The 26,628-nt window shown below is 39.1% G+C and overlaps 1 protein-coding gene across 13 annotated transcripts in view; it reads right to left on the bottom strand.

The window, feature by feature from the left end:
* tenm4 (teneurin transmembrane protein 4) overlaps window positions 1-26,628 on the bottom strand; it is a 141,049-nt gene that overhangs the window by 92,069 nt on the left and 22,352 nt on the right. For all 13 annotated transcript variants that reach the window (XM_075472874.1, XM_075472875.1, XM_075472877.1 and 10 more), the window contains exons 2-3: window positions 17,304-17,590; window positions 15,909-16,181 (exon numbers count right to left, since the gene is read on the bottom strand). In XM_075472874.1, coding sequence (XP_075328989.1) covers window positions 15,909-16,181; window positions 17,304-17,526 — 496 coding nt within the window. In that variant the 5' untranslated portion in view covers window positions 17,527-17,590. The remainder of the gene's footprint in view (window positions 1-15,908; window positions 16,182-17,303; window positions 17,591-26,628) is intronic.

Raw genomic sequence — 26,628 nt, 5'->3', positions numbered from 1 at the left:
TTAATTTGTAGGTCACTCCAAATTCATTGAAAACTATACAATAATGTTAACATGAATAAAACCGCTTGAATATCTGTGCTGTTTAATAACAACACAAAAAAAAAACACAGGCTAGAATATTGATCAATGAGAAACAATCTTCACTATGCTGTGCATACAGGCTAAGAGCAATCCATTTTCTACTCATCGGTATGAATAGTCTTTCAATCCCTGTGTTCTCTGTAAATTTGGCTGGAGGCAGACTTTTCATTCTTTTTGCTGATTAATATCTGAAGGCGTACAATCAATGAAGACAATGGAGACGGCATTAAGGTAACCTTTGAACCAGAAAGTAGTGTAAAATTGAGGTGATGAATATAAAATATACCCGTTTAAATACACATTCCATCTTAATAAGGCAGGACTGGGTTTAACAGACGGTGTCACTGCAAGGAAACAACTGTGAAGGCATAAAATCAGCTAAATTCATAGTAGAATTTCTAAAAGAAAACACTATCTATTTTTTTTTTAAGTTATTGAAGTAACTCTGGTGAGTGCTGAGGCAATAATCATACTATCAGAAGTCTGTAGGCAAGATAAACAACAAGACAGCTTCATTTTATTTTATTGAATTATTGAAATTGTCAAATTGGCATAATTGCATTCTATTACACAGCTGCAAGCCATAACTAGCCTTTTTTTTTAAAATCATATTAATACTTGAGAGATTATTTAATTTCAGTTTAAAAAATAGAAATGAATCAGAAAAGAATGCAGCTCGAAGAGACAGTTTGGAATGAGCATGACTAATGTAAATGATTTGAACAAAATGTTGACAACCAATTAACATTTTGGTTAATTTTACAAAATTTGTCCAAAACATATACCTGCTGCAGAATTACCACACTTCCCCCGGCTGCTACTAATATGACGAGTTAGAAACCCTGCACACTGTACTTAGTCACCCACTTAGCACAAACTACATAATGCAAAACACAGACACATAAACACACAAGCACATATGGTGGAAAAAGGAGTTTTTATGAACCGGCATTGGAAAAATGTATAAATATTTCTCAGTCGGAGCCAATTACCTGCAGCAAATCAATATCATAATAACAGAATGAACATAATGCATGACTGAAAACAAATTGTAAATACCTACAAATACTAACCATTACTGAGAAAATGGAAACTATATTTGTGCGTGATAAAAAAGTATTACCGCAGAAGGCATTGCTCTATGTAAGGCTGGCCCTCTGCATTTAAGCAGCACTTTAAAGCTCAACATCCATTACTTAAAGGACAACTACTGTAAGCTCTTAAAAGGATGTTGAATGCCAAATTGGGAAAATTTAAAAACATTCCATAATCTTTTCAGAACAGTATTTGAAACAGTAGCTTGAAACTGGTGATTTAGATCAAATTAGCAGTTGTCACAAGATGTTCACAGGCCATACGCCCCAGACGGATCAAACATCCACCCTTCAGTCATCTATAAATTAGAACATATATATGGATGCACTCACTCAGTAATAATGTATTCATGTGCATAGAGGAGGGAGGGAAATATCCAACTAAGATTAAAAAAAAAAAGTCTGCAGCACACGAGCATTAGCACGCAGTATAATAGAAACAGCCGCGGGCATTTCAGTGCATCACCTACGAAGATGAAAAGAATCCCAGAGAGGCTGATTGTGGAGATGGCGCTTCTTCTGAGTGATTGTTAGCACAGACTGCTTCCCTATCCTCCACCCACACCCCTGCCTGGCTCCCGTAACTCTCATCCATCCAGTCCATTCTGTCGCTCCGTCCAGGAGAAACAATGTGCACTGCAATTCCAGCCGAAAGACACCATCTGTTTCGAATTTTCTGTGATAAACTGAAGAACGAACCAGACTATACATGTAAAACTGAAATCTTACACGAGTTTAAAAGAGAGTTATTTCTTCTGTCCCTTAAAGACTCAATCCAAGAACACCAACATTTGTTTGTTGTCTACACCAAACACAATACTTTAACGATAATTCTGAATTGATAGTTGTAAATAGGTAGCTGACAGATCAGGTAGATGACGAAGTCCTTACTATAACTATTACAACACCTATATCAAAATACAGCCAGGACAAATTATCTTCTCCATGGTGCTGAAAGATGGACAGCTCAAAGGTTTTGCATTCCTACTCTTTATAGTTGGGAAAAAGCTAAATCACATGATTAATATTGCATTTACCATTTCTGACTTCTTCTGAATGAGCTAACTAATGGCGTAGGAGACATTTCTCCTCTGGAATCACACAGTCTTGGCTATAGGCTAACTTTTAACAACAACAATAAATCAGCATGAATTTAGGCTAAATTACACATAAAAAAGCCTAAAATTACTTGGGACTGAGTGGTAAATTCTTCCAACTCCTCTTGTCTTAGTAGAATTTGGAGACTCCACACCATTTCATTTGACTTCTTCACTATCTGAACGTACAGCACTTTAACATAAAGGTCCTAAAGATCAACAGAGGGGCTGGATATAGCTGAAGCGAGCAGCGAATGCTTGGCTTCAGTAGCATGCTAGCATCATTTGTGGTTAACATTATTGTCCCTGGTGTGGATAGCCCTCCATCCTGAGGAAAAGTGTAAACACGTGTAATATTAGAAGAAAACAATGTACAAACTGACTGAACCATGTAAAGGCAGCCAAGTAAAAACTCAAAAGAATAATTTTCAATTTGTTTTTCATGACAGAGTCAACAGTTATTCATCCAAGTTTAAGTTGTGTCAGTATTTATATATGAATATGTAAGCCCAGAATCTGTTGCACTTTACGTCACGTTACGAAGTCTTTTGAATCAATGTTAGTTCTTGGATAGTCCATCATTGCTAAATCCCTCAATACATCTGCATTTAAGCTTCCTTGAGGCTTTGTTCTAGGATGAGAGGTAAAGGTTCTAATCTCCTCACCTCTCACAACATCCTATGGCATGTGACGGCTGCTTTAAGGATCTCCAGGTCCACCCCAGTGTTTGTAAGCGACAATGTAACAGGATATCTTCTCTAGCTTCACAGAAAAAGTGCCGTAAAAAATAGGCTTATAACCACATCCACACCCTTTAGGACAATACTCTGCAAAGAATTTCAGACTTCAAAGACAGACACAAGATAATCTGCTTTAAATGGATGTTTCTAGGCTTCTATCGTGGCTCCATCATCAACTGAGCCGACTTAAACCATGGCTGAAAAAACAATGCTAATAGTGGATAATTATCAGCTTTTACTCCGTCTGCACTGGCTGCTCCATTCCCTCTCCCCTCACACACAGAAGCTGGTGAATAAACACAATGGCATGAATAAATAATGACCCCCCAATCCTCTTAAGATCCCCGAATGGTGAGGAGGAAAAAAGACAAAAGTTTACTTTTGGTGTTTGAGAGTAAGCGAGGCCTGAAATTGTAAGCGACTCATTAGGGCTACATGTGGCTTGCCTGGGGCCTTGCTAAACAAAGATGGCACCATCCCCACCCTGTCATTCCTCCATGCATTTTGGGCCTGGCCTAGTAAAATTCCAAAGTATACCCTTAAGAAAGAGCTTCAGTCCTAATAAAAGACAGTAAAGAGCTTATGCATGGCTTCAAAACCCCCCAAACCTCTGCATCTTCCAAACTTTCTTCTGGAATCAAAATTTCATAACACCAAATGCAACACGACAGAAAACTGAGACCTTTTTATGTAATTTGTGCTTATCCCTATTTGCTACAAATACCCATCCTCAATGCATCCATGTTAAAAAACCCTTCGTCAAAATATGATCTCCTCTTCTCGTGCTCTCCGGATAGCCTACATAAAAGCCCACAGTTTTTCATTTCAGACACTTTGAGAGTGTTGAAGAATTGATTTGGGTGTGAATCCAGCTCCCACTGAGTGCATGACAGTTCAAAAGGCTATCTCAAATACATGCTGTCAAGAGGCTTGTGTTTCTGAGTGCTTATATAATTCATAGCATGGTAAAAAAAAAGTAAACCACTGACAGGCAGAATTATGGCAAATACGGTTTGTTTAAAATATCAAATGTTACAGGAATGTAAGAGTAATACGGGACGGTTTTAACTGAATCACTGGAAAACACATAGCTAATCCGGATGTTATTCATGTACGAGCATTTAACAACTGTTCAGTTACATTTCATAATTCTCTTTTCTGAAATAAATCCCAAGTATGCATTAAACACAGTGATAATGGCAAACATGTAACCGCAAAAAAATGATGGGAGCAGACACAAAAAATCTTCTCCGGAACGCTGTTGTGGAGGATTTGGTCTGAATGAGGAAATCCAATATTTATTCCAAATTCCTACAGACGGGATGAATAGAAATGAAGTTGCCTGGGGTAGATGGAGTCCTACCGACTCGAAATGGGCAACAACATGAAAACCGTGATTATCCTTTAATGTTATGCCAATCCGGCAATAAATCAAATAGAAAATTTCTAACATATTTTCAGTTGTTGAGTAATGAATATTAACTCTTTCACGTGCTATGCCACCTTTAGTCAAGTCATTACCCTCCAATATGATGATTTTAATCTAATATTTATCACTCTATATGTATAGGTTATCTCGTAAAAACTTTATAATTGTGTTGTTAAACATTGTACCTCATTGCAAAGACATTTCTTATCCCAGACAATTCTGTTCACCAATTTGTGTTGATATGTTGACTCTCTATTAATAGAAATTTGATGCTGGATATGTATTAAGCTGGACTACAGGATAAAGATAGGGCCAGTCGATTTTAATGGATCAATATAAACCATACAATACACCATACAAAGCCTGATTATTTTCCAAACCTTTCTTTATTGCACTCTTAATCTAAGCTGTATTACAATTTATTGTTTATGTTATCAAATGAAAGGCATCATGGTAAATTTGATTTTTTTCTTCTTTTTTTTTTTAGCATGGTAGCAGGATCATTGCAATGTGTAGTGTAATATGTAGACAGCCTCCCAAAACTAAATGCATTGATATGCCAGTTTCATAGAAGAAACAATAGAAAAAAACACAGAAAATACTATTATTAGATTTTACTTCTTCATGGAAATATCACTTTAACTTGTGTGTGATGGCAGCGGGGGCAACAAAAGGTTAAAAAAGCAAAAGGTAGAAAAAGAAAACAGCTGGAGGAATGCTACAGCAAATTAGGTTAATTAGCAACACGTCAGTTACAGGATTGGGTTTAAAAAGAGCACCTTAGAGAGGCAGAGTCTCTGAGAAATAAAGATTGACAGAAGTTTAGCAATCAGCAAAAAACCTGGAGACACCTCTGTGAGCAAGAGACATGGTGGCCAAAAGAATGTACTGGATGTACATGATCTCCAGCTCCAGGGGCAGCTCTGAATTAAAAACAGACCTGATTCTGTCCTGGAAATCACTGCATGGGCTCAGGAATACTTCCAGAAATCATTGTCAGTGAGCAGAGTTCACCGTGCCATCGACACGCAGGTTAAAGCTCTTTCATGCGAAGAAGAAGCCATGTGAACATGGACCAGAGACAGCTAATCAAAACTTTCAATTCTGTTTTGAATTTGTAGATTTTGCTCCCACCAGAATAAAAAGGAGAGGTACAGTACAGCTTGTTATCAGTGCTAGGTTCAGAAGCCTGATGGTATGGGGGTAAGTTAGTGCCTAAAGACAACTTGCACATCTAGAAACAGACCATCGGTGCTTAAAGGTATATACAGGTTTTAGTGCTCCCATCAAGATGAAGACAATGCTAAACCACATTCTGCAGATATTACTACAGCACAGCTTTATAGTGGAAAAGTAGCCTGCCTACAGTCCAGACTTTTCACCAACCAAACATTTGTTATGACATGAAGAGCAAATATCACCAGATAAATATAGATAACAGACAACAAGGGAAAGAATTCCTCTCAACTATCTACCGACTCAGTTCCCAGAAGTTTTTAAGATGTGTTGCTGCCATCAAATTCAAGATAAGCTAAATATTTTTCCTACTGTATCTAAAAAGTCTCACTATGTTTTATTGTGTGGATTTTATTGTGGTTTAATAATGGTTTATTTTACAAAATGTGTGAAATGCTCCCATAAATGCAACATGCCATTATTTGGCTTCACGTTTCTGTTTACGATGGTTCACACAAATTATGTTTTTGCTCTGAAAATAGATTTCTTTACCTTGGTACTAGAAATATGGTTAGGAGACCGTTTCCATTTACATACTTCAATACTGCAGTTTTTTTCATCAATATCATCAATGCAATCTGTTACAAGGATGGCAGCTAAATATAACTAAAGTGTGAGGCCTGCAGCTCTGATGCAAATTATATTGTCACGCTTACTTTCTTAAACACAAACATTTTATTCCCATGTAAAGATATAAATAAAGTTAAGAAACATTACCATCTTTTGTTCTCACTGTTGAGGTAATTTATGCCATAGACCTTCAAATGTTATTTCAACTGTGCTTTATTTTCTCGTTCTTGAATTAAGCTTTCCATTTTGGCATTATGAACAACTGCCTTCGATACAGAAGCTCAGTGAGAAATGCCGCTCTGTGTCCTAGGCTACAATTTCCACTGGCACAAAATGAAAGGCTGTCACAGATTCCACCTACTGTAAACAACTGTCAGTGCTATTCTACAGTGGTAATAAACCACCTTAAGCCGTCTAAAAGTGCATCTACTGTGTGCCAAAATTGGGCATTTCTCACACAGCAAGCACTGAGGTTTGAAGACAGTGTGCAGCTCTGGTGTGACCTGCTGTGCAGCCGTGGCCTAGTGGTTAGGGAGGTGGACTTAAGATCAGAGGGTTGCAAGTTCAAATCCCGCCATTACCTCTCCCTATACCTCTATCCAAGTGCCCTTGAGCAAGGCACCTAACCCCACATTGCTCCAGGGGCTGTAACCAATACCCTGTATCTAAAAAGCATCAGCTTAATGTAATGTAATGTAATGTAATGCTGAAAAAACTGGAAATTCTTACAGATAAGATTAGTGTGTCCTGTGTGACAGTGGCACTCCAGATGTCCCTCTGAATGCAAAGGGAGAGAAGGCACAGCTTTCCCAAGCTATTTTCTTCTAAATTCACTGGCTGTCAAATTTCACTGTGCCAAGCTATCATTGGAAGACAAATAATCCAGGAAGAAACTTGAGTTTTTCTGCACGGCAATGTTTTGAAAATGATGTGTGAACACCCAAGAAACTTGTAACCAAGCTGATAATACCCTGGTTATACCCTGATAACCAAGCTGGCTGATTATGAATCATGTCCTGTTGAAGAACCAAAGTGGGACTGCAGCAAATAAATATTAATACAGCTAAACTCTTTGTCAACCCTCAGAGTTATCACAGAGGATTGTGTTGTCCACCAAAGTTAATGTTCCCGCTTTCAAGTTTTCAACGAGAAAAGCATTAATGTTCTGCAACAACTGCTTTGAAACAAGATGCTTTTCAATTTGTGCAAGAGCACGATTAAAAAAAATTTAATTTGTGCTTTAGAAGAATTGTATGTATCTGTTAGATAAAAATGTAAGTTTTGGATGATGATGTGACAGAGAAATGTTAAAGGGGAACTGCGGTATTTTCAACATTAAGCCTCTTTTCTGAGACGTCTGCAATGTTTTAGAACCCCCCTCACCGCTTTTTTGATGTTTACTGCTGTCTCCGGTATTTGCCTAATTTTGATTCTTCTCAACCTGCTTCAGAACGGCAAGTCATGTGCATGTCCAAAAAGGTCTGTAAAAGCACAATAAACGTCCGTTTTCAAAATCATCAACTCACCGGAGTGGTTACTGGTGTGCACTGGTAATCCATATCAAATTTTGTGGCGAAAAGTTGCTTCTGTCGTGTTTTATTTGGCAGCTCGTTCATGCTCGCACTATTTTCTTAGCGGTGGCGGAGTAATATCAACGAACATCCAGTACAAAATGTCAAATAAAACACGACAGAAGCAACTTTTCGCCACGAAATTTGATATGGATTACCAGTGCACACCAGTAACCACTCCGGTGAGTTGATGATTTTGAAAACGGACGTTTATGGTGCTTTTACGGACCTTTCTAGACATGCGCATGACTTGCCGTTCTGAAGCAGGTTGAGAAAAATCAAAATTAGGCAAATACCGGAGACAGCAGTAAACATCAAAAAAGCGGTGAGGGGGGTTCTAAAACATTGCAGACGTCTCAGAAAAGAGGCTTAATGTTGAAAATACCGCAGTTCCCCTTTAATGTAACTTCCTGACTTTCTGAAGATTAATCAAGTAAAGACATTCTGTGCCTGGATATCCATCATAGACTGCTACATATCAGAAAAATCTCAGCATGGAGGAGTAATTACTTTTATATTATACAAGACAGCAGCACAGTATGATCTCTGCTGGCTGAGTCTCAGTAACAACTGCTAATTACTTTCACTAAAGATAATTCATTCAAAGCTATCGGGATTTTCTTTGTAGGACACAATCTAACCCACAAAAAACAACGGATAACAGGCAAGCAGAGATGTTCAAATAGCATTTTTTTGCACTATGTGCATTAGATTTTTCTTATTAAATAACACAAAAATTGTATTGTTGTGGGTTTGATCCGTCCAGCACCTGATCTGTATCACCTGATCCAAAACAGTGAGTCAGTGCACTACTGCTTGAATTACACTATAAGCAGTGAAAGTATTCCCTAAAACTAACATAAATATAACATGAGCACAGATAATTGACAGTGTGTTAAATGGATATTGCTAAGAGAGGGACAGAAGCTGAAGGATTGGGCTCAATGATCCTCTGAAGAAAAGGGCTCATCCTGCTCCATGCTGAGCTTTGAGCTGTGGTGAGGCCCCAAAGCTTCAGTGGTAAGATGGGCCTGGATGTGCTGTTGGTTTAGACTGTCAAAGGCACTTGTGGGGAGTGGATATGCAACGCCACAGATAACAGCCCCAAACTGTCCACAAGGGCCTCTAAAACCCAGCAAATTAGCCTGCAAATGAGCCAAAGAATATTTCTACTAATCCATGATCTGAGCAGAGACCCAAAAAGTAAACAAATAAATAACTTCACAAGAAATACTGGGGGTGGAAATAACCATGGCTGTGAGCTGGGAAACTGCGAGTGATTTCTTTGAAGCATCATTTCGCCTGATACTCTGCTGCTGCACAACTATTCCGGTGACCGTTTCAGAACAAGCTCCCATGTTGAGCTCGATAAGGATGCAGTGAAATTACAGATCCAAATATTACAGGAAACACTGTTCCCCACAGCATATGATCACAGCCTCTATCGCAGATGCCAGAAGGCAATGTTGCATCAAAAAACTGCTGTTTGACAAAAGTAATTATGTTTGTATCTGCAGGAAAACTGATACCATTAGTATCTATGACTGTGGACATGGTGGATCATTCTGGGGCTCTTCAAAACAGCATTTCCAGACATTTACTGTCTGTACTAATAGTTACTTATGTCTTACTTTTTATCTCGATTCTTTGAACGAATTGGAACTTTTGAAAATAACCCTTCGAATGAATTCTTCTAGAAAGAAAAGTGAAAACTGAGCTAATGTGGCTCTGGCTGAAACTAACATTTCAAAAAAAAAAAATTAGAATAATACAACCGTTCACAGTTAGAACAACATTATTTTTCTTCATGTGTGGATTTTTGTATCGTTTAAGAAGGTGAGCAGCTGTTGTCGGTTTTGCTTAATTAAAAAAATGTCATGTCGTATGAATCAGAGCTTTTGGCAAGCTAAAAACTGACATTAAACATGAATTATAAAAGGGCTATGATTAGTAGTAAAACTGCAGAGAAGTAGTAGAAGATAAAAGAGTCACTGCATTCAAGACAAGCTCATTCTTTTAGAATATGCCACTAAATTTCATAATTATGCAGCACTAACACAGTTACAGTCCATGCTCTGTGAATTCATGCTCACTTTAATAAGACCCTCATGTTAAATAGTTTTGCAATGAAAACAAACATTACTGTAGAGAGAGAACTAATTAAATAGATAAAATAAAAACTAGTAAAACAAGAAAGTTAAGTTGTATTACTTTTTAGAATAAAAAACAATATTATTACTGCTGTTTTACTGTCGGTTTTATTTATTTTTTCAAATCTAGGAATCTTGATCACATTACTCTTTAATAACACAAAAATAGAAGAAATGCATGACTATATGTGTTGTTCCATTGCAATTATGCTACCTTTCTTTCCAAGGTTACAATAAGAAAGCCTGCTTCAGTGCTCCTATCACGCTGCTAAAACAAGCCTGACTGAATCCAGCGCTGGAACACAGAGAAACATGTCTACTTGGAAGTCTGATGTTGCTTCTTCCCCACAGGCTCCTGGTATTGTGTGGAACTGCAGAGAATCATTTCACCTTAAATGTGATGTGTGTATCAAAGAGAAGTACTCAGGAGGGCGTGGTCATCAGCAGTATTATCAAAGTGTAACATTGCTGCTTGTTCTGTAATTATTTTTATGCAAAGCACCCATTTTTAATGAGTGTTCTTTCATCTCCTGCTTAGTGGTTTGCTGAAAAATGATTAAAGATATAAGAGACATTTAATTGCATAAGTCATACTGGACAACGTTTGTTAAGACATGTTATTCTTTCTATAACTATTGTCAATTTCGATTTATCTAATCTGGGTCAGATCAGAAGATGAAAACAAAAATCTAACAAAGAAACCAAAGAAAGTGGACCTGTCCTAAGACTGGAGTCCTTATGATAAATACACTAAACACACGTGTTTTTGCGTGCAGGAAATGTGGCCTGGACAAAGAATAATAAAAACTGAACAAAGGTTCTTTCAATACTTGGACAAGTGACAATTGATGTACTTCCCACTTCAGTTCAAATCTACATACGATTTGCTTTTCAAAGGTCCTCAGTTTTTTGGGTGGTGTGACACTTTTTACAAGGAGCACCTGTCTCTCATAGACAGTCGCACCATATTCAAAGGTTCAGTAACAGAAAACCACCCTGGAGCCCTTAACCTCATTCTTTCAACAGTTCAAAGTTTCACTAGAATCTTATAACCTCCAAAAAACACCTGGTAGAGGTAGCAAGGGAATAAATCACTGTTACTGTGGGCTTTAAACTTAAAGCAATACTATGTAACTTCTCAAAAAGCCCATTATGGAGCTTCCCCTACAGGCTTGGAGGTAATGTACGGTTACACTGTCGTAAATACAACACCCTTTCGCTTTCACGTTTCACGTTTGTTGACGAACCGGCGAGGAGTCAGAAGGTGCAAGCTATGTCGACCGAGAAGGTAAGAGTAATCAAATGTACCTGGGAGCGTGAGAGGGGTCCATTTGTTTTTGCGGTAGGTGTGCCAGAAAGCAAGTCGAAGTACTCAGCTCCCGGGCCGGTCCAGCAAAGTTACATAGCGCAGTTTTTCCAACTCAGACCCCCGAAGGGCATAGGAGACAGGCCAAACGTAATATTACAACTCATTCTAGCCGCACAATTTTTTTCAAGCTGTTATTTTAAGGTAGAAATGTTACATAGTATTGCTTTAAGGCAGGAATCCTTGTTTTATCCTTTGTCTCATAACTCATTAAAGGGCCGTGTGTAGGAGTTAGTGATCAGTATTGGTGAAGCAGCAGATTGCCACCAAGTGAATACTCCCCATCTCAGCCTCTCCTAAGTACGTAGGAGTGGATGCTGTCATTACCCGATGTGAGTCGCTGCACTTTGGGAGAAGCGTGCATGTGAGCAATCCTAAATGTTGTAAAGATTAACACCAGCTTTAACAGGCAGGGGGCTGCAGATACATGGATGTTCAGCTCAATAATAGGGGTTTGTCAACACATTATACTATAAAGTTTATTAATTATACTAAGAATAGTGATTTTGTGTATACAATACATCTTTAACTCACGGTATGCTTCAGTGATATAAGTGTGTTTTTGGGATTCATGTAAATTGCTGCTACAACTCCGAAGTGTATTTATAGTGTTATGAATAAAGAATGAAATTATTTTTGATTCATGCAGGGTCCCTGCACATCTGTACCGAAATCAGACCTTTGTCAGAACTTTGTCCATCCGCAGCATGTGTCTACTGACAGAGATGATGGTGTGGGCTGCATGTGGTAGACCAAGTACCATAAGCTGTTTAACCCTGCACGACTGTGATCATGATGCATATCATCTAGAGAAATGAAGAGCTTGTTCTCAGATAACAAACCACAGCAGTCCTCATTCTGACATGATTTTGCATCATTATTATTATCATCATTATCAGTGGTAGTAATAGTATCATCTACTGGTATTAGTGGGGTAACTCACGTATAAAAGCTGAAGCAGTGGTCTTTGCAAATTGTAAATTAATTTCTTTTGAGATTATTTTCTACACTAGTTGTAATTTATTTGTAATCTATGGATTTGTGTAATATGTAAGCAGGCAGAAAAGTCCTTTTTAAGTGTAAATAGAAAGAAAATGATCAGCATAGGAATGCAGAAACATTGTAAATCCACAGGAAAGCAACACTTTGTTTGCCAACTCATCATTAATAAATATTGCTCTTACCCCAGTTTAACACATGATCACATCAGCACATTAGCCGCCATGTGCTGAGAAAGTAAAAATGCTGATTGATGACTTGAGTTACATCATGCAGAACAAGAAACAGAAGCAGGCTCAGGAACTTGATTATCAGCCTAAAGCCTTGGCTGGTGCTTTAAATTTAAGAGTTGGTGTAATAAAGACATGGTTACGGGCAAGAGAAGGAAAAACGGAATATTTTTCCAGGATAACCAAAACAGATTCTTCTTGTGTCCAGTCTATTTCATTGAAATATTCTTTATATTAACACAAATTCTCTCCTCATTTCCTCTGAAGCGTAGTAGCCAGAGATTTAACCTGCACCAAAACAAGAATATGCCACGAGTCGCTCCGTAATTCCCTCGGATGCTTGTGAGGCTTCCGAATCAGACTGGAGAGTTTACAGAGTCTTTTAAAGCATACACGGAGCTGCCACTCAACACTTGGCAACCTGCTCAGTAAGTACACACAAGCTCAAGCAAGAAAGCAATCTGGTGTGACACATGATGTCCACCAGCAGGGCTGCTAGTTTTGAGTTACTGGCAGTTTTCGTACCATATATCAAACTTTTGGTCACCTTTGTCTTTATAAATGTAGCTACATGTACTCGGGGATAAACACTTATTAAAAATTTAATATTTACTTCAACAGAAGCACAACTAGTTTGTAGTTTTCTGCTGGATATTAAAAAGCAGCTGCAAGACTACTTGGGAGGTTTTTAAGGAACCCATTTTCACACGGTTATGAGTGATGCAGCATTGTTAGGGAGGGACAGCATCATGGAACACTTCACTCTAACCAGCGACGTTGTAGTAACTTAGCTAATTCTGCAATGTTGGCTTTCTGTTTGTAACCACACGCTGATCTCACACCGAGCCAATGGAGACTATACGGAAAGCTGGGGAAGCTTTCCAAATCTAATTGTATACTGGTTGTGCAATGATAATAAATGCTATTCTTCTCTATTCTTCTATTCTATATACATCTCCTCAGGTCATGCAGGACAGATCTCTCAGGAAAATAGAGGAAAGGTAAAAAAAAATCAGTAAACAACTAACCACCCACTGGAAGTAATTACATCATGGCCCTAGAAAAATGCCAATGTCAGTCATACAAACAGTTTTCTGAACTGTATAGGTCTTAGCTGCATTATTTTTCTCCACAGGTTATGGAAAACATGAATAACAATCTGCCGACAGACTTTGTGGTTATCGTCTCTGCCGGTTCTCATGGTTACAAAAAATGTAATAGCCTCGCTGTAACGTTGAGATTAGAGCACACATCTGGATAAGCTGTTATTGGGTAAAAACCAAGAAAAGCAACCCTCTTTCAAACGCAGCAGTTGGCTTTTCTTTTTGCTTTTGAGGCTCAGTAAGATGTACAATGACTCAGCAGTCGCTGGCTGCTGGAAGTGTCCTCAAGGGGCTCCCTAGGGACCAGAGGCAGCATGGGTAGGATACACACAGATAAGTGTAGATACAGCATAAATGCACAATCCGTCTCATGAGCATGCATATGCACTGTATGTCCACAGACATAAGATACCTTTGCTGTTAATAACTACTTATGATAGACTAGGTATGAAATACAAATAATTCAAATGACATGCATTTGTTCAATAACTGTTTACAGCAGATCTTCATTATGGTACGATGTCTGTCAGGGTAAAGGCTAATATTATCAAATCACAAATGGAATGAGTCTTTGTATGGAACATGATAATTAGCAAGTGGTTTGTTCACACAACAGAAGTGATTGCTTGGAATCAAAGCATCGAGAAAATCGTTCTAAAATTACTGTCGCTTATTTGCATGCATTAAAACCAGGGTCAAGAAAGTCACATGTTAAGAGGGGGGAACTGCCCAGCGGCCGGAATACATTAAAGCAGAGTAAATGGTTTGTTGATTTAAATAGATTAAGGCACACACAAGCAAGTCTGCTCGGTGGATTTTAATTAACTTGCCATATATAAATTGTATGTTATCTGGCATTACTGAATTAAATGCTGAATACAAGTGCTCTTTCTGCTTGGGTGAGTGGAATAAAAGGCTACTTAGAATCTCAATTGGGTCTCACAGATGCATGATGCAGCAGCTACGGGTGCTCTGAATACATTCCAGCATTCCAACCCCTGAACAGCCATCCAAGGAGATTCTCTTTAATTATGTACTGTACAGCCAAATTTGAGTCCCCCGGCATCTCAGATGATCAAGCAGAGGGATGACATGCTCTTTTCCTGACTCATTCGTCCAAATGGATTCCACTTGCAACAGTCATTTCTGTCAGTTATAATAAGCAGCTAATACATAAGGTGACGCACTTTGAAATACAAAACTGTTCAAATGGTTCTCTGGAAGGCTGTGCAGAGTAATTAGAATTTTTTCTCCTCTGCCCTTGATGAGATTCTCTATCTGTGAAATACCCTGGGAACAATATCACAAATCTGCCATATAATATTCATGATTTAAGTGAGTATTTAACTTCTCATCGGGCAAAACAGATCTTCAATTTTCAGCCCACAGGACCTATATGTCAAAAATGATTTAGATAATCAAGTCAAGCAGAAACAGGGGTAAACAAATGCTGAGAGTGGTACACATTACAGACTCAAACAAGGTTAAGAGTGAAAAAGAAACCTGTACATGTAATACTGACTCAAGACAGCAGTGAATTTAGTGCTCAAGCCTTTTTTCCCTACTGCATACACTATACAGACTCTCCAATAAACAGCAAGATGAAACAGAGTTTTCCTACAATTAAATTACAACGTTGCTTCTTCTGAGTAGAAAAAGTTAGCAGCAGTTTAAATGGTATCTTTTGCAGATCTGCTGTCGTGCTCCGGCATCTTCTTTTTTTCAGGTTTAGTGACCATCTGGTCAAACACAAAAGTCCTTCATGCCTTTGGGGGCATTTGGGTTTGGGTTTCCCAAATAGGGATACCAAAGTCACCAAAAGGGACCTGCTTGACCCCTTTCTGTCAAAGTCTACAAATATGTAGGGATTCACAAAGGTCAACACGCAAAACAAGAATAAAACTATCTGGAAGGCTACGCCAAATTTCTGGTTTTGCTGCAAAGTAGTTCAATTATACAAATAAAGAGGACACAGCTCATCTTTTGATCTTATGGATTCCAGCTAAGAACTGTCAAAAAAACAATTAATTTCAGTGTGATCATACTGGTTTTTAATCCGCCCAGTGTGTTTTTGCTGCTTTAAAGACCTGACAAGTCATCCTGTATGTGTGTAAAGAATCATGCTTAAAAAAATAAACACACATTTGCTCAGTTGTAATTCTAGAAATAAATCCTCACGCAGTAAGAAATCAGCTGCCTGACAAGGACAAAGAGATGAAAGTGAAAGAGAACAGTGTCCTACCGTTTTCTGTGTTTTCATGCTCAGTGTCAGTGAGAGTTAGATTGGAGTTGGCTCTGCTGGAGAGGCACGAGCTGCGGCCCGACTTGGTGTTGCTGCGCCCCCATAATCTGACCGCATGCTCCGGCGACATCATGCCGTCTGTCTCCGTGTCTGCGTCGGAGCCCACACTAACGGAGTAGTCGCGGTGCGGCAGCCCAATGTCAGTTCTGTACGTGGCAACGTGTGATGGGAGGGCTTCTGCAAAGCCGAGGTCTCGAAGGGAAAAGTCTGCTCCTACATCAAGCCAATAAATACAGAACACTGGTAATTAAAACTACAACTAATTGCAATGCTTAACCTAATGAACTGTTTTCATTACAGAGGAAAATGACAGCGATATCTTGAACTTAAATTGCCTGGTTGTCATTTAAGAAGAACAGTTTTACTCAGTGGTTATGGACCTAAATTGAAATTCAGATACATTTACTATTTATACATTTAGGATTTATGGTGCATTTATGGTCTATCTGACCACTCAGAGAGCTTTCACACTACATGCCACATTCACCCATTCACTCACACCCTCATATGGCACGTCTTAGTTTAAACAGTTTATCTTACAGGCTACACATTCACACACTGATGGAAGCAATGTGGGGTTCAGTGTCTACATGTGGCCCGGGGAAGTTGGGAGTGGAAACACTGATCTTCCTCCCTATTTAAAGCCTTTAGGTCAGTTTAACATTTGGGTATTATTTCATCTTCACAGTTGCTTTCACAGCAGTCATCCCGAGGTCCTCTTGTCGTGAATTTGTCTTATTTACACTAAAAGGAGTTGGCAAAACTGAGTATTTTGAAATTCATGCCACAGGGGATTTAAAGTAAATGCAGTTAATGCTTTGTATTGTTTACACAGTTTGTCTTTCATTTGGAATATAAATGGACGTGTTTAAACTTCAAATACACAGCTTTACTCTCTCTTACAATGACAGTTTCATCCCACTTTTTTCTGTCACACATCCTCCACCAGGATAATTAAAGTTACAACATTCAAACAGACCAAATTCTATTCTGATGCTTTGGTTGGATCTAACAGTATTTTGACTGTTCCATAACGTTTGGTTTGAACTTCTATGCTAAATCAAAAGTTTGAACAATAAGGTAAAAGTGTGTCATGCTGTTAATAACACCGTCACGGTAAATATACAAAAACTGAGCACCTGAGTCAATAATCTGGGTCCTTTTCTCTGAGTCCTCATTAAAAGCAGTGATGCATAGAAAAAAAAACAGGTTGTAACTAGTCTGTTAACTGATAACCAGCTTCTGCAGATGTACTCATAGGTTAACCTGTAAATATAAATGATACTAACATGAAATTGACAAAGTAGCATGGTCTCTCTCTTCTGCTGGTCTAACCTTGTCTGTTGAACTCGTCCACCTCGTGGTGAACCATTTCCTTGACACGGCTCCCGTATCCCATCCTGGAGTCATGGTCGAAGGCTTTGAGGGTTTCACTGGAGCTGTAGGACTTCGGGTTGGGTTTGCCATCTTCACTGTCTGCTGATGAGCTGGTGTAACGGCGCTCTGTGTCCTGCCGGGCAGTGAGTGAGCGGTAGGGTCTGCGTTCTTTTACTTCCATGGCTGCCTCCACGCTACTTTCAGAATCAAATGTGGATCACGATTCCTGTTCAGTTTGAGTGTTTCTGTAGAAGGGAAACACAAAAAAAGACGAGGATACTTAATGCAGGAAAACAAACACATATTACTTGCAACCACAGTCTTGTTTATGTTAAAAGATAAATGAAAAAGGTAAAAATGTTCTCTATAAGTTTGCAATCTTCCCCCACACAACCCAATGAGGCACACAAACTTAGCCACAGCAGAAACATAAAATGCAAATACTTGTTCACTTCCAGTGTATGCGTGGCTCAGCACACAGCGAGAGCACAAGGGATCACCAGGATTAGATCTAATAAAATATGGCACAACAAATCTTGCACCTATAAAGTTTATGGTAGCAGTCACCCACAAATATTCTATTTTATGTGCTGTACAGAAAAGCTGGGTGTCCAGCCTGTGTAAAAGTGACAGGTGTCCTTCCGTGAATTGTGTTGTTTATAAGATACAAATCATCACTGGCTGAAAGCTGAGGTGCCAAACACATCTCGGCCCACTCTGAACCAGCAGAGGTGATTAAAATTTGCATCGTAAAACCACAACTGCCAAACAGCTCGCAGAGGATGAGATCAATAAGGAGGGGGACTCTTAGCATTCAGCTATGCACCACGTTTCTTTCTCGCCCTTCAAGGACAAAATATTGAAGTGAATATAGAAAAAAATAGATTTGCTGTGTCAGGTAAACATTGGGAAAATCAATGGATAATTGCACAGTAGGTAACAGATGATGCCTTGCAAGCAGCTCATTTGAATTAAGCACGTGTTTTAAGGCACTGAGTCGGATTAACAAATGTCAATGTGCAAGTAAACTGTATTAAAAGTCTGCTCATTGTTTATTTTGAAGCTCAGCTAGTCAATATCAAGCACAACCAAAGGAATTCAAAATATCCCCCTGCTTCTTTTTTTACACAGTGCCTTAAAATATCAGTAATTTCGTAATGCGAGATTAAAATCTTACCATGCACGCCACAGGTTTCTGCTTCTTTACAAGTTTGCCCCCATAAGCAAAAATGGGAAGTAATTCACTGGATAAAAGAACACAGCTCTTTGAAAAAGAGATAAAAACTAATCCAGGCAAATCTGAGAGTTTTTACTGGCAATATGCTGTGTTGTTCAGACAAGGATTTTTCCACAAGATAAGCTCTTTATGAATACTGTATGAGATTTGTGCCGGACAGAACAGTAAACAATAATCTTTCATGAACTATATTTGCCCCCGCTCTGAAAAAAAAAAGAAAAACGCTTTCTTTGAAACATCATTGTTGGGTTAGGGGGTCTCTTTTTGTATGTATTGACAGCTGAAAAGATCCTGGTGATTAATGACTTGAGGCCACATGGGGTGGAGGGGGAGGAGGGGGGATATGCCCCCACTCTGCAGCCACAAGAGCACTTCAGCTGCTCCCAAGATTTCAAATGCAGCTTGTATGAGTTGCTAATTTTTTACCTTTAATTCAAGATCCATGATGCTATGCAAATGTGAGAGCGCAGACAACAAGCAGCTTTGTAAAGTTTGAAGAATGTTCTGTAAAGTGCATTGTTTTTATTTCTAAAGAGCTGGACTCAGTGCTTTGGCCATGGCTCTTCGGCACAAACCTTTTCTCCTCATTATTAATCAGCTCCTCGGCAAGAAGTGTACTTTTGGGACCATGGGAAACCCAGCAAAGTTTTTCAAAGAAGCAGCATACCATGCTCAATGACAGATGATATGGGATTCAAAAAACGCTCTATCCTGGACTCACATCCATTACGTGTGCTATAAAACTGAACCAATATTGTAATATTTTAATGTACTCGTATGTAATGACAACAAAGCCAAGATGTTGAAAACACCTACTGAGAAACAGAGGTACTACTAAACAAAACGGCTATTTTCAAAGTGTCATTAACTCCAGATAAGAATAAGGAGACTGTGAGACTCGAGTGGAAAAAGTTATTTACAAAGACCAAAGTTCTCCCAAAGTTCTCCCAAAGTTCTCCCAAAGTTCTCCCAAAGTTCTCCCAAAGTTCTCCCAAAGCCATATCTGTCGAGCTTTAGCAGTGCCAAACAGGAAACTAACTGCTTATCTTTCAAATGATCCAAAATCAATTGAGGTCTCTCCGGATGGACAAAAGAAATGATGGATGGTCTATTTTCCTCTTCAAAGCAAGTGCAGACGCCACCTTTTTTTAACTTCATTATCTACACCAGGGTAGAGTCAGGTTTGTCTGTGGGTGTAAAGCAAATGTATAGCAGCTGTGAGCACCGCTGTAATGGGCCTCCACAAAGAAAGTGTTGCAGTGAGTGTTGAACAATGGAAGTCATCAGATACAGTGATGCATAAAATCACTGATGAAATGCATATGTGGAGGAAGTGACTGCAGTCAAACATTTCGAATAACGGGTCACCTGAGGCAGATCAAGATCATCTTACCTTTCCCGAATTCCTAGTTTTCTACAGGGAATGCGAGATCAAAATCAGCTCATACATGTTGTGAATGTTGTGTCAAATCAGATAAAAGAAAGACTAAAGGAAGGTGAAAATCAATAGTTTTAACCGGCAGTTCGGGAAGGTGAAAATGTAGTTGATAAAGAAAAGGCAAACATTCAAATTGTTCTTAAGAACATCTTAAGTTGGGCAGATTCATAATCTATACATGTCATGGTTACATTTAAAGACCTATGATCAAATATACAAAAATATTTTAGCTCCATAAACAGAAGACAAAGCTTTTGCAACAGCAGTGAAAAATTTCCCACGGCTTTAATTGTTTTAATAATCCGCTAAAAGCAACAACATACAGTCATTCAGACGAACGCTCACTTCTCCATGAGTCTCTGTCGTGGCTTCAGTAAGACACCAGGTTGCTGTGTGTGCACTATTTGTGCAACATTGGATGGTATTTCAAGTGAGACAAATAACTAAACTCCGACAAGAATCACTGTATTTCTCACAAGAGCACGTCACATCATAATAATTCCTATTTTCATGTCAAGCACATGCAGGCGAATGGACAGAGGCTGCTGAGGATACCGCTTCCCTACATGTTTAAGCCTAATGAACAGACAGTGTTGCATCACAGTTGCAGCATAGCTGTTATCAAGTCCAGAAAAGATCTTTTACTTCACCTGAGGACACCATCTCCATTCACACAACTGCTTGTCAGCAGGAGGTCCAACCACAAAGAGAACCTCTTAAAAGTCCTTTTTAGAGATACTCTTTTTTGTGACTCGTTGCCATAAAAATTCTTATAAAACCAAGGAGCCAGCTGTACTGCGTTCAACAAGACAGCAGTGGATGGGAACAGTCGAAAACATCAACATGTAGTCAGACAGAAAGCTGAAGCTTGAGCAACAGTTCAAACACTTTGCTCCCATTCGTTTAGCTGAAATACAGTGAAAAGAATCGCAAGTTAAACCATTAGGTTGGATAGTAAGGTTATATTCAACAGTGTTATCTGTCAGATTCATCTCTGGAGCTGTTTGGAAGCTAAATTAGTTACGTAAATGTAACTGAGTTCAAAATGGTGAAATTTTCTGTAACGGAAAAGCACAAACAATGACAGCGACACATGAACCCTAACCCATGTCTAAAAGCAACAACAGATTGGTCAAGCATGGTTTGGCAGTGATTGATAAAGATCTGGTTACTTTAAATACATGGTTTTCACTTTTAAGACAATTTAGGATCAATACATAATCACATTTGTCACTACAGATTCTTTCTATCAAGCACTTAAACAAATTACTAAGGAGAGCCAAACCTTAAATGTAGCACTAAGTGCTGCAAAAACATTTTATCAATCAAAACCCTTCATCATTACTTTCTTTTCTTTTTTTTTTAATTTTGACTAAAGTCAAAGGTGACATCTCCAAACTCCTTCTTTTTCAGAAGAACATCCTAAAACCATTTATTTTATGATGCAAGCTTTCAACGCATAGCCTTGCAAAGAAAGTCAATTTTGCCGCCATATTTTGTTAAGTTTTTCTCCTAATGAATACAATTATATCTGGACAAAAAACAACTACTACTAATGAAGACAAATTTTCTGAAAATTAGATCATATCTGTCAAACCAACCCATAAAAAACACCACCTGCAGTGTGAACAGTTGAGGCCCACAGTAAAAAACTTGTTGAGGACTTTTTCGGGGCAGTTGTGACCATTGCCTCCGTGTCAGGAGTTAAATATGAGATCTAAATAGGCAAGAGGCATTTGTGGTACAATATAAATGCAAATGGCTCTGCACTATCCATCAAGCAATTAGCAGTGTGCTGAGAATTGCTATTCAGTGCTGGTGCTGCATATAAATCTGGCCTTCACTTCCTGCACAAACCATTGTTTTCCATTACAGCTCCTCTTTACATGTTAAAGATTGTTTCCATCCAGAAGCCAGAACTAAATGCGAACATTCTCAGTCAACACAGAAAACAGACACAGTGAGACACATGGACAATGTCTGCTAAATCCCACAGAGTGCAAAAGTTGATTACTGGTTACTTGTCTATGAAACAACCTATTTAATCACGAGGGATTAGATTTTTTTACTCAAATAAGAGCTCATAAAACACTACATAGTATATCTTCTTGAAGATATTCACAGCGTGTCGCCCAATCACAAACAGCCATGGTAAGCTAACAAACACTGCAGACAAACATCTACACATTCAAGCAGCTTAAAGAGCAACTTGGAGGAAACTTGGGCAGATATCAAGAACATTGTCTCCATGGTCCATTGATAGCAAGGAACGCTCCACACAGGCACCACTTACTTCTTTTCTGAAAGATTTTCACATGCCTCGGCTCTAAAGAAAAGCTTTCTCAGTTAACAGAAAGGTGTGTTTTCAATAGAGGGAAAAAAGGACTTGGGTTGATGTGGTGGGGGGTTGAATGGCTTGCCAGGCCGATCTGAATTTGAGGGGGGGGGGTGGGGGGTTGCATGGTGGTGGTGGGGTATCTCAGCAGCCTCCTTCCGGGATCAAAAGCGAGCCCCACCGGCGCATTAAACCGAATGCGTAAAAGCCTCAACATAAACAAAAGTAGCCTGGGACCACTGCTGCAGCACGCTCCCTGCTACTAATCACTCTAAGCAATTCAAGGTTTAGTCTGACAGCAGGAGCAGGGCAGAGGAATAATGCTTTTAAACCAGGTTGGTAAGCAACAGAGAGACGCAGTCTATTTATTCATGTTTTGCGGTGATAAAAGCAGCTGACCTTGGCTAAACAGAGATCGTACAGATTGATCCAGGGTTGCATTTCTTAAACAGACTTGATGCAAATAATTGATTTGTTTTCATAAGGTTCACATTGTCCTAAGAAAAAAAAAACAAGACAAAAAATAAAGCTCAAACAGGTTTAAAAGAGGACCTCCTCACTCTGGTGACGACCTTTCTCTCATTAGTTTGCAACCAATGCTTATTATCCTGCAAAGGCTCGACGGGAATTTGATTTACAGTTTGGCCTGCAGGGAAACCGAACCTAATACCAGCTAAGAAATAATCAACTTAATGTAAACTTGCAACGGTCAAAGTCGCTGTTGAAAATGTTTGAGGTTTGCAGCTACAGCCTGAGGAGGGTGTACTGTATGCGACTGAAACGCTGCAAATAAATGATGCGGTGCACAAAAATATTTTAAGTGCCGTTTCCATGCCTTTAGGACTGGTTCACTGGAATTACAAAACATATATTCTCACTGCGAGGGACCTAAGTTCAGCGTAATATAATAGAGAAGAATGGATGTAGTATATGGTGCTCACAGTCTCGAAATGTTCAACAGAAACATCTGTTATATACCTTATATTGTAAAATAATAAACTGACATTGAGATACTTTACTGGATCAACTTTCTACCCCAAACTGGCCTTTTTGTTTTGTTTTTTGTTGTAATTATGGTGCTGATACGAGGGTTAACTTATGTTGACTTACTGGAAGATGAGCTTGCTTGACTCCACCATTTAGTCCCAGTGGATTTTATTTCTTTTTTTAATTCTTTCTTTATGGCAGCTGGAAAAGATAAAACCTGTAGTTAATCCCAACAAGGCTACAGGTTTTCACCCGAAAAAAGGTAATGCTTCTTTTCAGAGACATGCAAAGACCATTTTGTTTTTCTTTTATTAACTGTACTTTATATACTTTGTCTTCTCTTATCTTTTTTCTTTTACCACACAAATAATCATTCAAATGATGCTGCAAAATAAGGTGAAAGCTGTTTTCTTTCCCTTCTCAAGCATTTTAGCAACTTGAATACCCTGTATAGTACTACTGGTACACAAATAAATGCATATGACTTCCAAGCTATCAAATAGTGGCATTAATTGTCTGCTGTTCTGGGAAAACAATATTTACTGAATGAATCACAGATGTTCACACTGTAATGACACTAATGATCCTCCACTTACTGGATCCAAACATGGTGCATGAATAATTTTTAGCAGCACAACACAGTCATGTTAAGTGTAAACCCCAGTAATTCTCTTGCAATATTTTTTTAACAAAGGAGTAAATTGAAAAGCTATAAAAGCTTTAACAAACATGCAGGAAATCCAGAAGTACATTGAGAGTGAGTCAAGCCAGAATTTGGTTAATCCATGGAAGTTGAATTGATCTCAAATTTGCCTCCAGTGATCATTTATGTTTGGAGTTCACATTTCTGTCCAACATGCAAATAACCCTGTAAATCACTTCCATTTCGGTGGTCCAGAAAGAACCGGCTACAGCTCATGTCTCTATTCAAAGTACACAACACACAGCAGTCACATGCAATGTAAAATCATGGCCTGAAAATGTTGTAATTAGAGCCATCCAATAGTAATCTGATCATCGAATTCATGCTTTTTCCCACGTTAAAGCCAAGTAGTGACAAAATGTGCTCCATGTTGCTCTTAAGGAGTAGTTTAGAGGGAAGGAACTCCCTGCAAAGAAAGATAGTGCTCTTGAACTGCTGGATACCAATTACAATCCTCTCACAATGGGGATCCGGAGATTTCCCCATAATAACTTGTGTCGGTCCAGAGTAAGGAGGTGCACTGCAGAGATCAGAGACTTGAACCTCTTGCGCACTGGACAAAAAAAAAACGTTAACACCCACTTAAGACTGTCTTTTATCCTCAGTGTAAAGGGAGGCAATCTGCATTAAGCCTGACATCAAATGACCTTGCAGGAAATTATCATTTTCAGCCTGAGTGACAGTGACGTAAACATAAAAGGCCAACGGTAGCAATCACTTTCCCTGCTGAGATAGGGGCTGCAGCCCTGAAAGAAGTTTCAAAATGAAATGTTTACTGAGCGTAGCACCTCACAAGGAGGCTCTGAGTCTGACAGGAGCACCTACTTGTGGATAAACAGAAACAAGATGGATCCATTTTACCCATCTGCATGGCAGCTGGCAGCTGGCAGCTCTCTCTCAGTCCTGCTGTGAAGGGCTGACTCCAACAGACCAGTCCCAAAAAAAACAAAAAAAAATTTCTCCGGAAGTTGTTGTCAACAAAAGCTTTTGCTGTAGCAGTCTGCAGGGTTGTCCTCAGAGGCAACTAATGATACCAGTTCACTGGGGTTAACCACACGGCCTCTGGCACTGCTAACTACTGCCATTTAGAAATATTTCATTTATTACCTAACTGCACTGTAAACAGGTTATTAGTGCAGTCTTCCAGGCACAAATCACCACCTCAGGATAAAAAAAATTGAATAGCATTGATCAGGCTGCTGTCCATCAAGTCAAGGTGTGTTGGAATGTGTACAAACAACATGATGGGAGGTGCTATTCTTCTAATTGTGCTGCATTCAGTTTTGTATGAAAAATGCTAATTGATATTAGCATTTTTCAGTCTGATTGACTGATCAATTGTTAAATAAACTCAGTTGTGACAGATAAAGGACGGTATACAATTGATATACAGTATGTAGACAAACACATTTTTACAAAGCGTAATTGAATCCTGCCTTCTTGATCAAAGTAGTGCTTCTCACTGTTCAGAGGGAAGCTCTGTACATAGTAAAAGCGTCAATCAATCACATAAACTGGGGTAATTAGGTTTCCTCATAGCAGCAATAATATAGATCTTGGTTGCACTTTGCAAAATGAATCAGCAACCATTCCAGGCTCCAGAAGATATATAAACGCGAGGACTGTGTGATAACCTGATGCACAACAAGCAGCAAACACAACCATGTTGAAACAATAAAACCAGCGGATGTTCAATATCAACAGTAAAAAATCAGCACACACAGCAAAACTTGAAGAAGCATTCCTACATGGTAATGGTCTTCCTCTAAGTGCTCAACTGAGTCATTCCAGCAAGCTCTGACAACCACACACCTCCCACATCTCCCATCTCAGCAGCCCCTGGGTGTGGCTAATCACTCCGTAGCTTCATCACCCGCCGGATGACAGCCCCGGCTATAAAAACGCAATGTTTATAGAAGGCGTGGCTGCTGCAGTGGCCTGCTGTAAACACCATGTGCTGATATTTTAAAGTTAAGAGCATCACAACATAACATTAAAAATAAAATGCATCCCCTCTCTGATCTCAGTGACAGAAATCCATGTTATCACCTTTACAATTCAGACAAGATTGCAAAGAGGATTATCCTGGGGCATTGAGAGTTGGCGGAGCCTGATTTGCCCCCAGCTGATTATGACATGAAATGGCTGACGGGTATCTTGGCAGCCTTGTGTTGACCTGCACAATCCCTCAGCCCCTAAGGCACCATAGGTCTGCACTATCTGATCCCAATGGCTAAACATTAGACAGCGCTGAGGCTTGCAGAAACTCTTGTATACAAACGGCTTTGCATTTTCTTTTTTGGCTCATCTGCTACAAGTTTTTAATGCAGCATTTACTCCCAAATAGAAGCCCCATGTGAGACGTTACTGTATACTACACAACAGAATGAAATCATAAATCTCTGCTGTCTTCCTTTCTTTTCCCATTTTCATTGCTCATGCATAAGAGGGAAATGACCTTTCATCCATCAGGGCAGGGCACGGTATCCTCCAATATATAAATTAAATTCCCCCAGTAAATTAGGATTGATCACCAGCTCTAGGCCACAATCAGAATCCTTAATCTAATCAGAACTTGGCCTA

Source organism: Odontesthes bonariensis, chromosome 9 (genome assembly GCF_027942865.1).
Source record: "Odontesthes bonariensis isolate fOdoBon6 chromosome 9, fOdoBon6.hap1, whole genome shotgun sequence".
Lineage (NCBI taxonomy): Eukaryota > Metazoa > Chordata > Actinopteri > Atheriniformes > Atherinopsidae > Odontesthes > Odontesthes bonariensis.
This window is presented reverse-complemented; position numbering and strand designations above follow the sequence as displayed.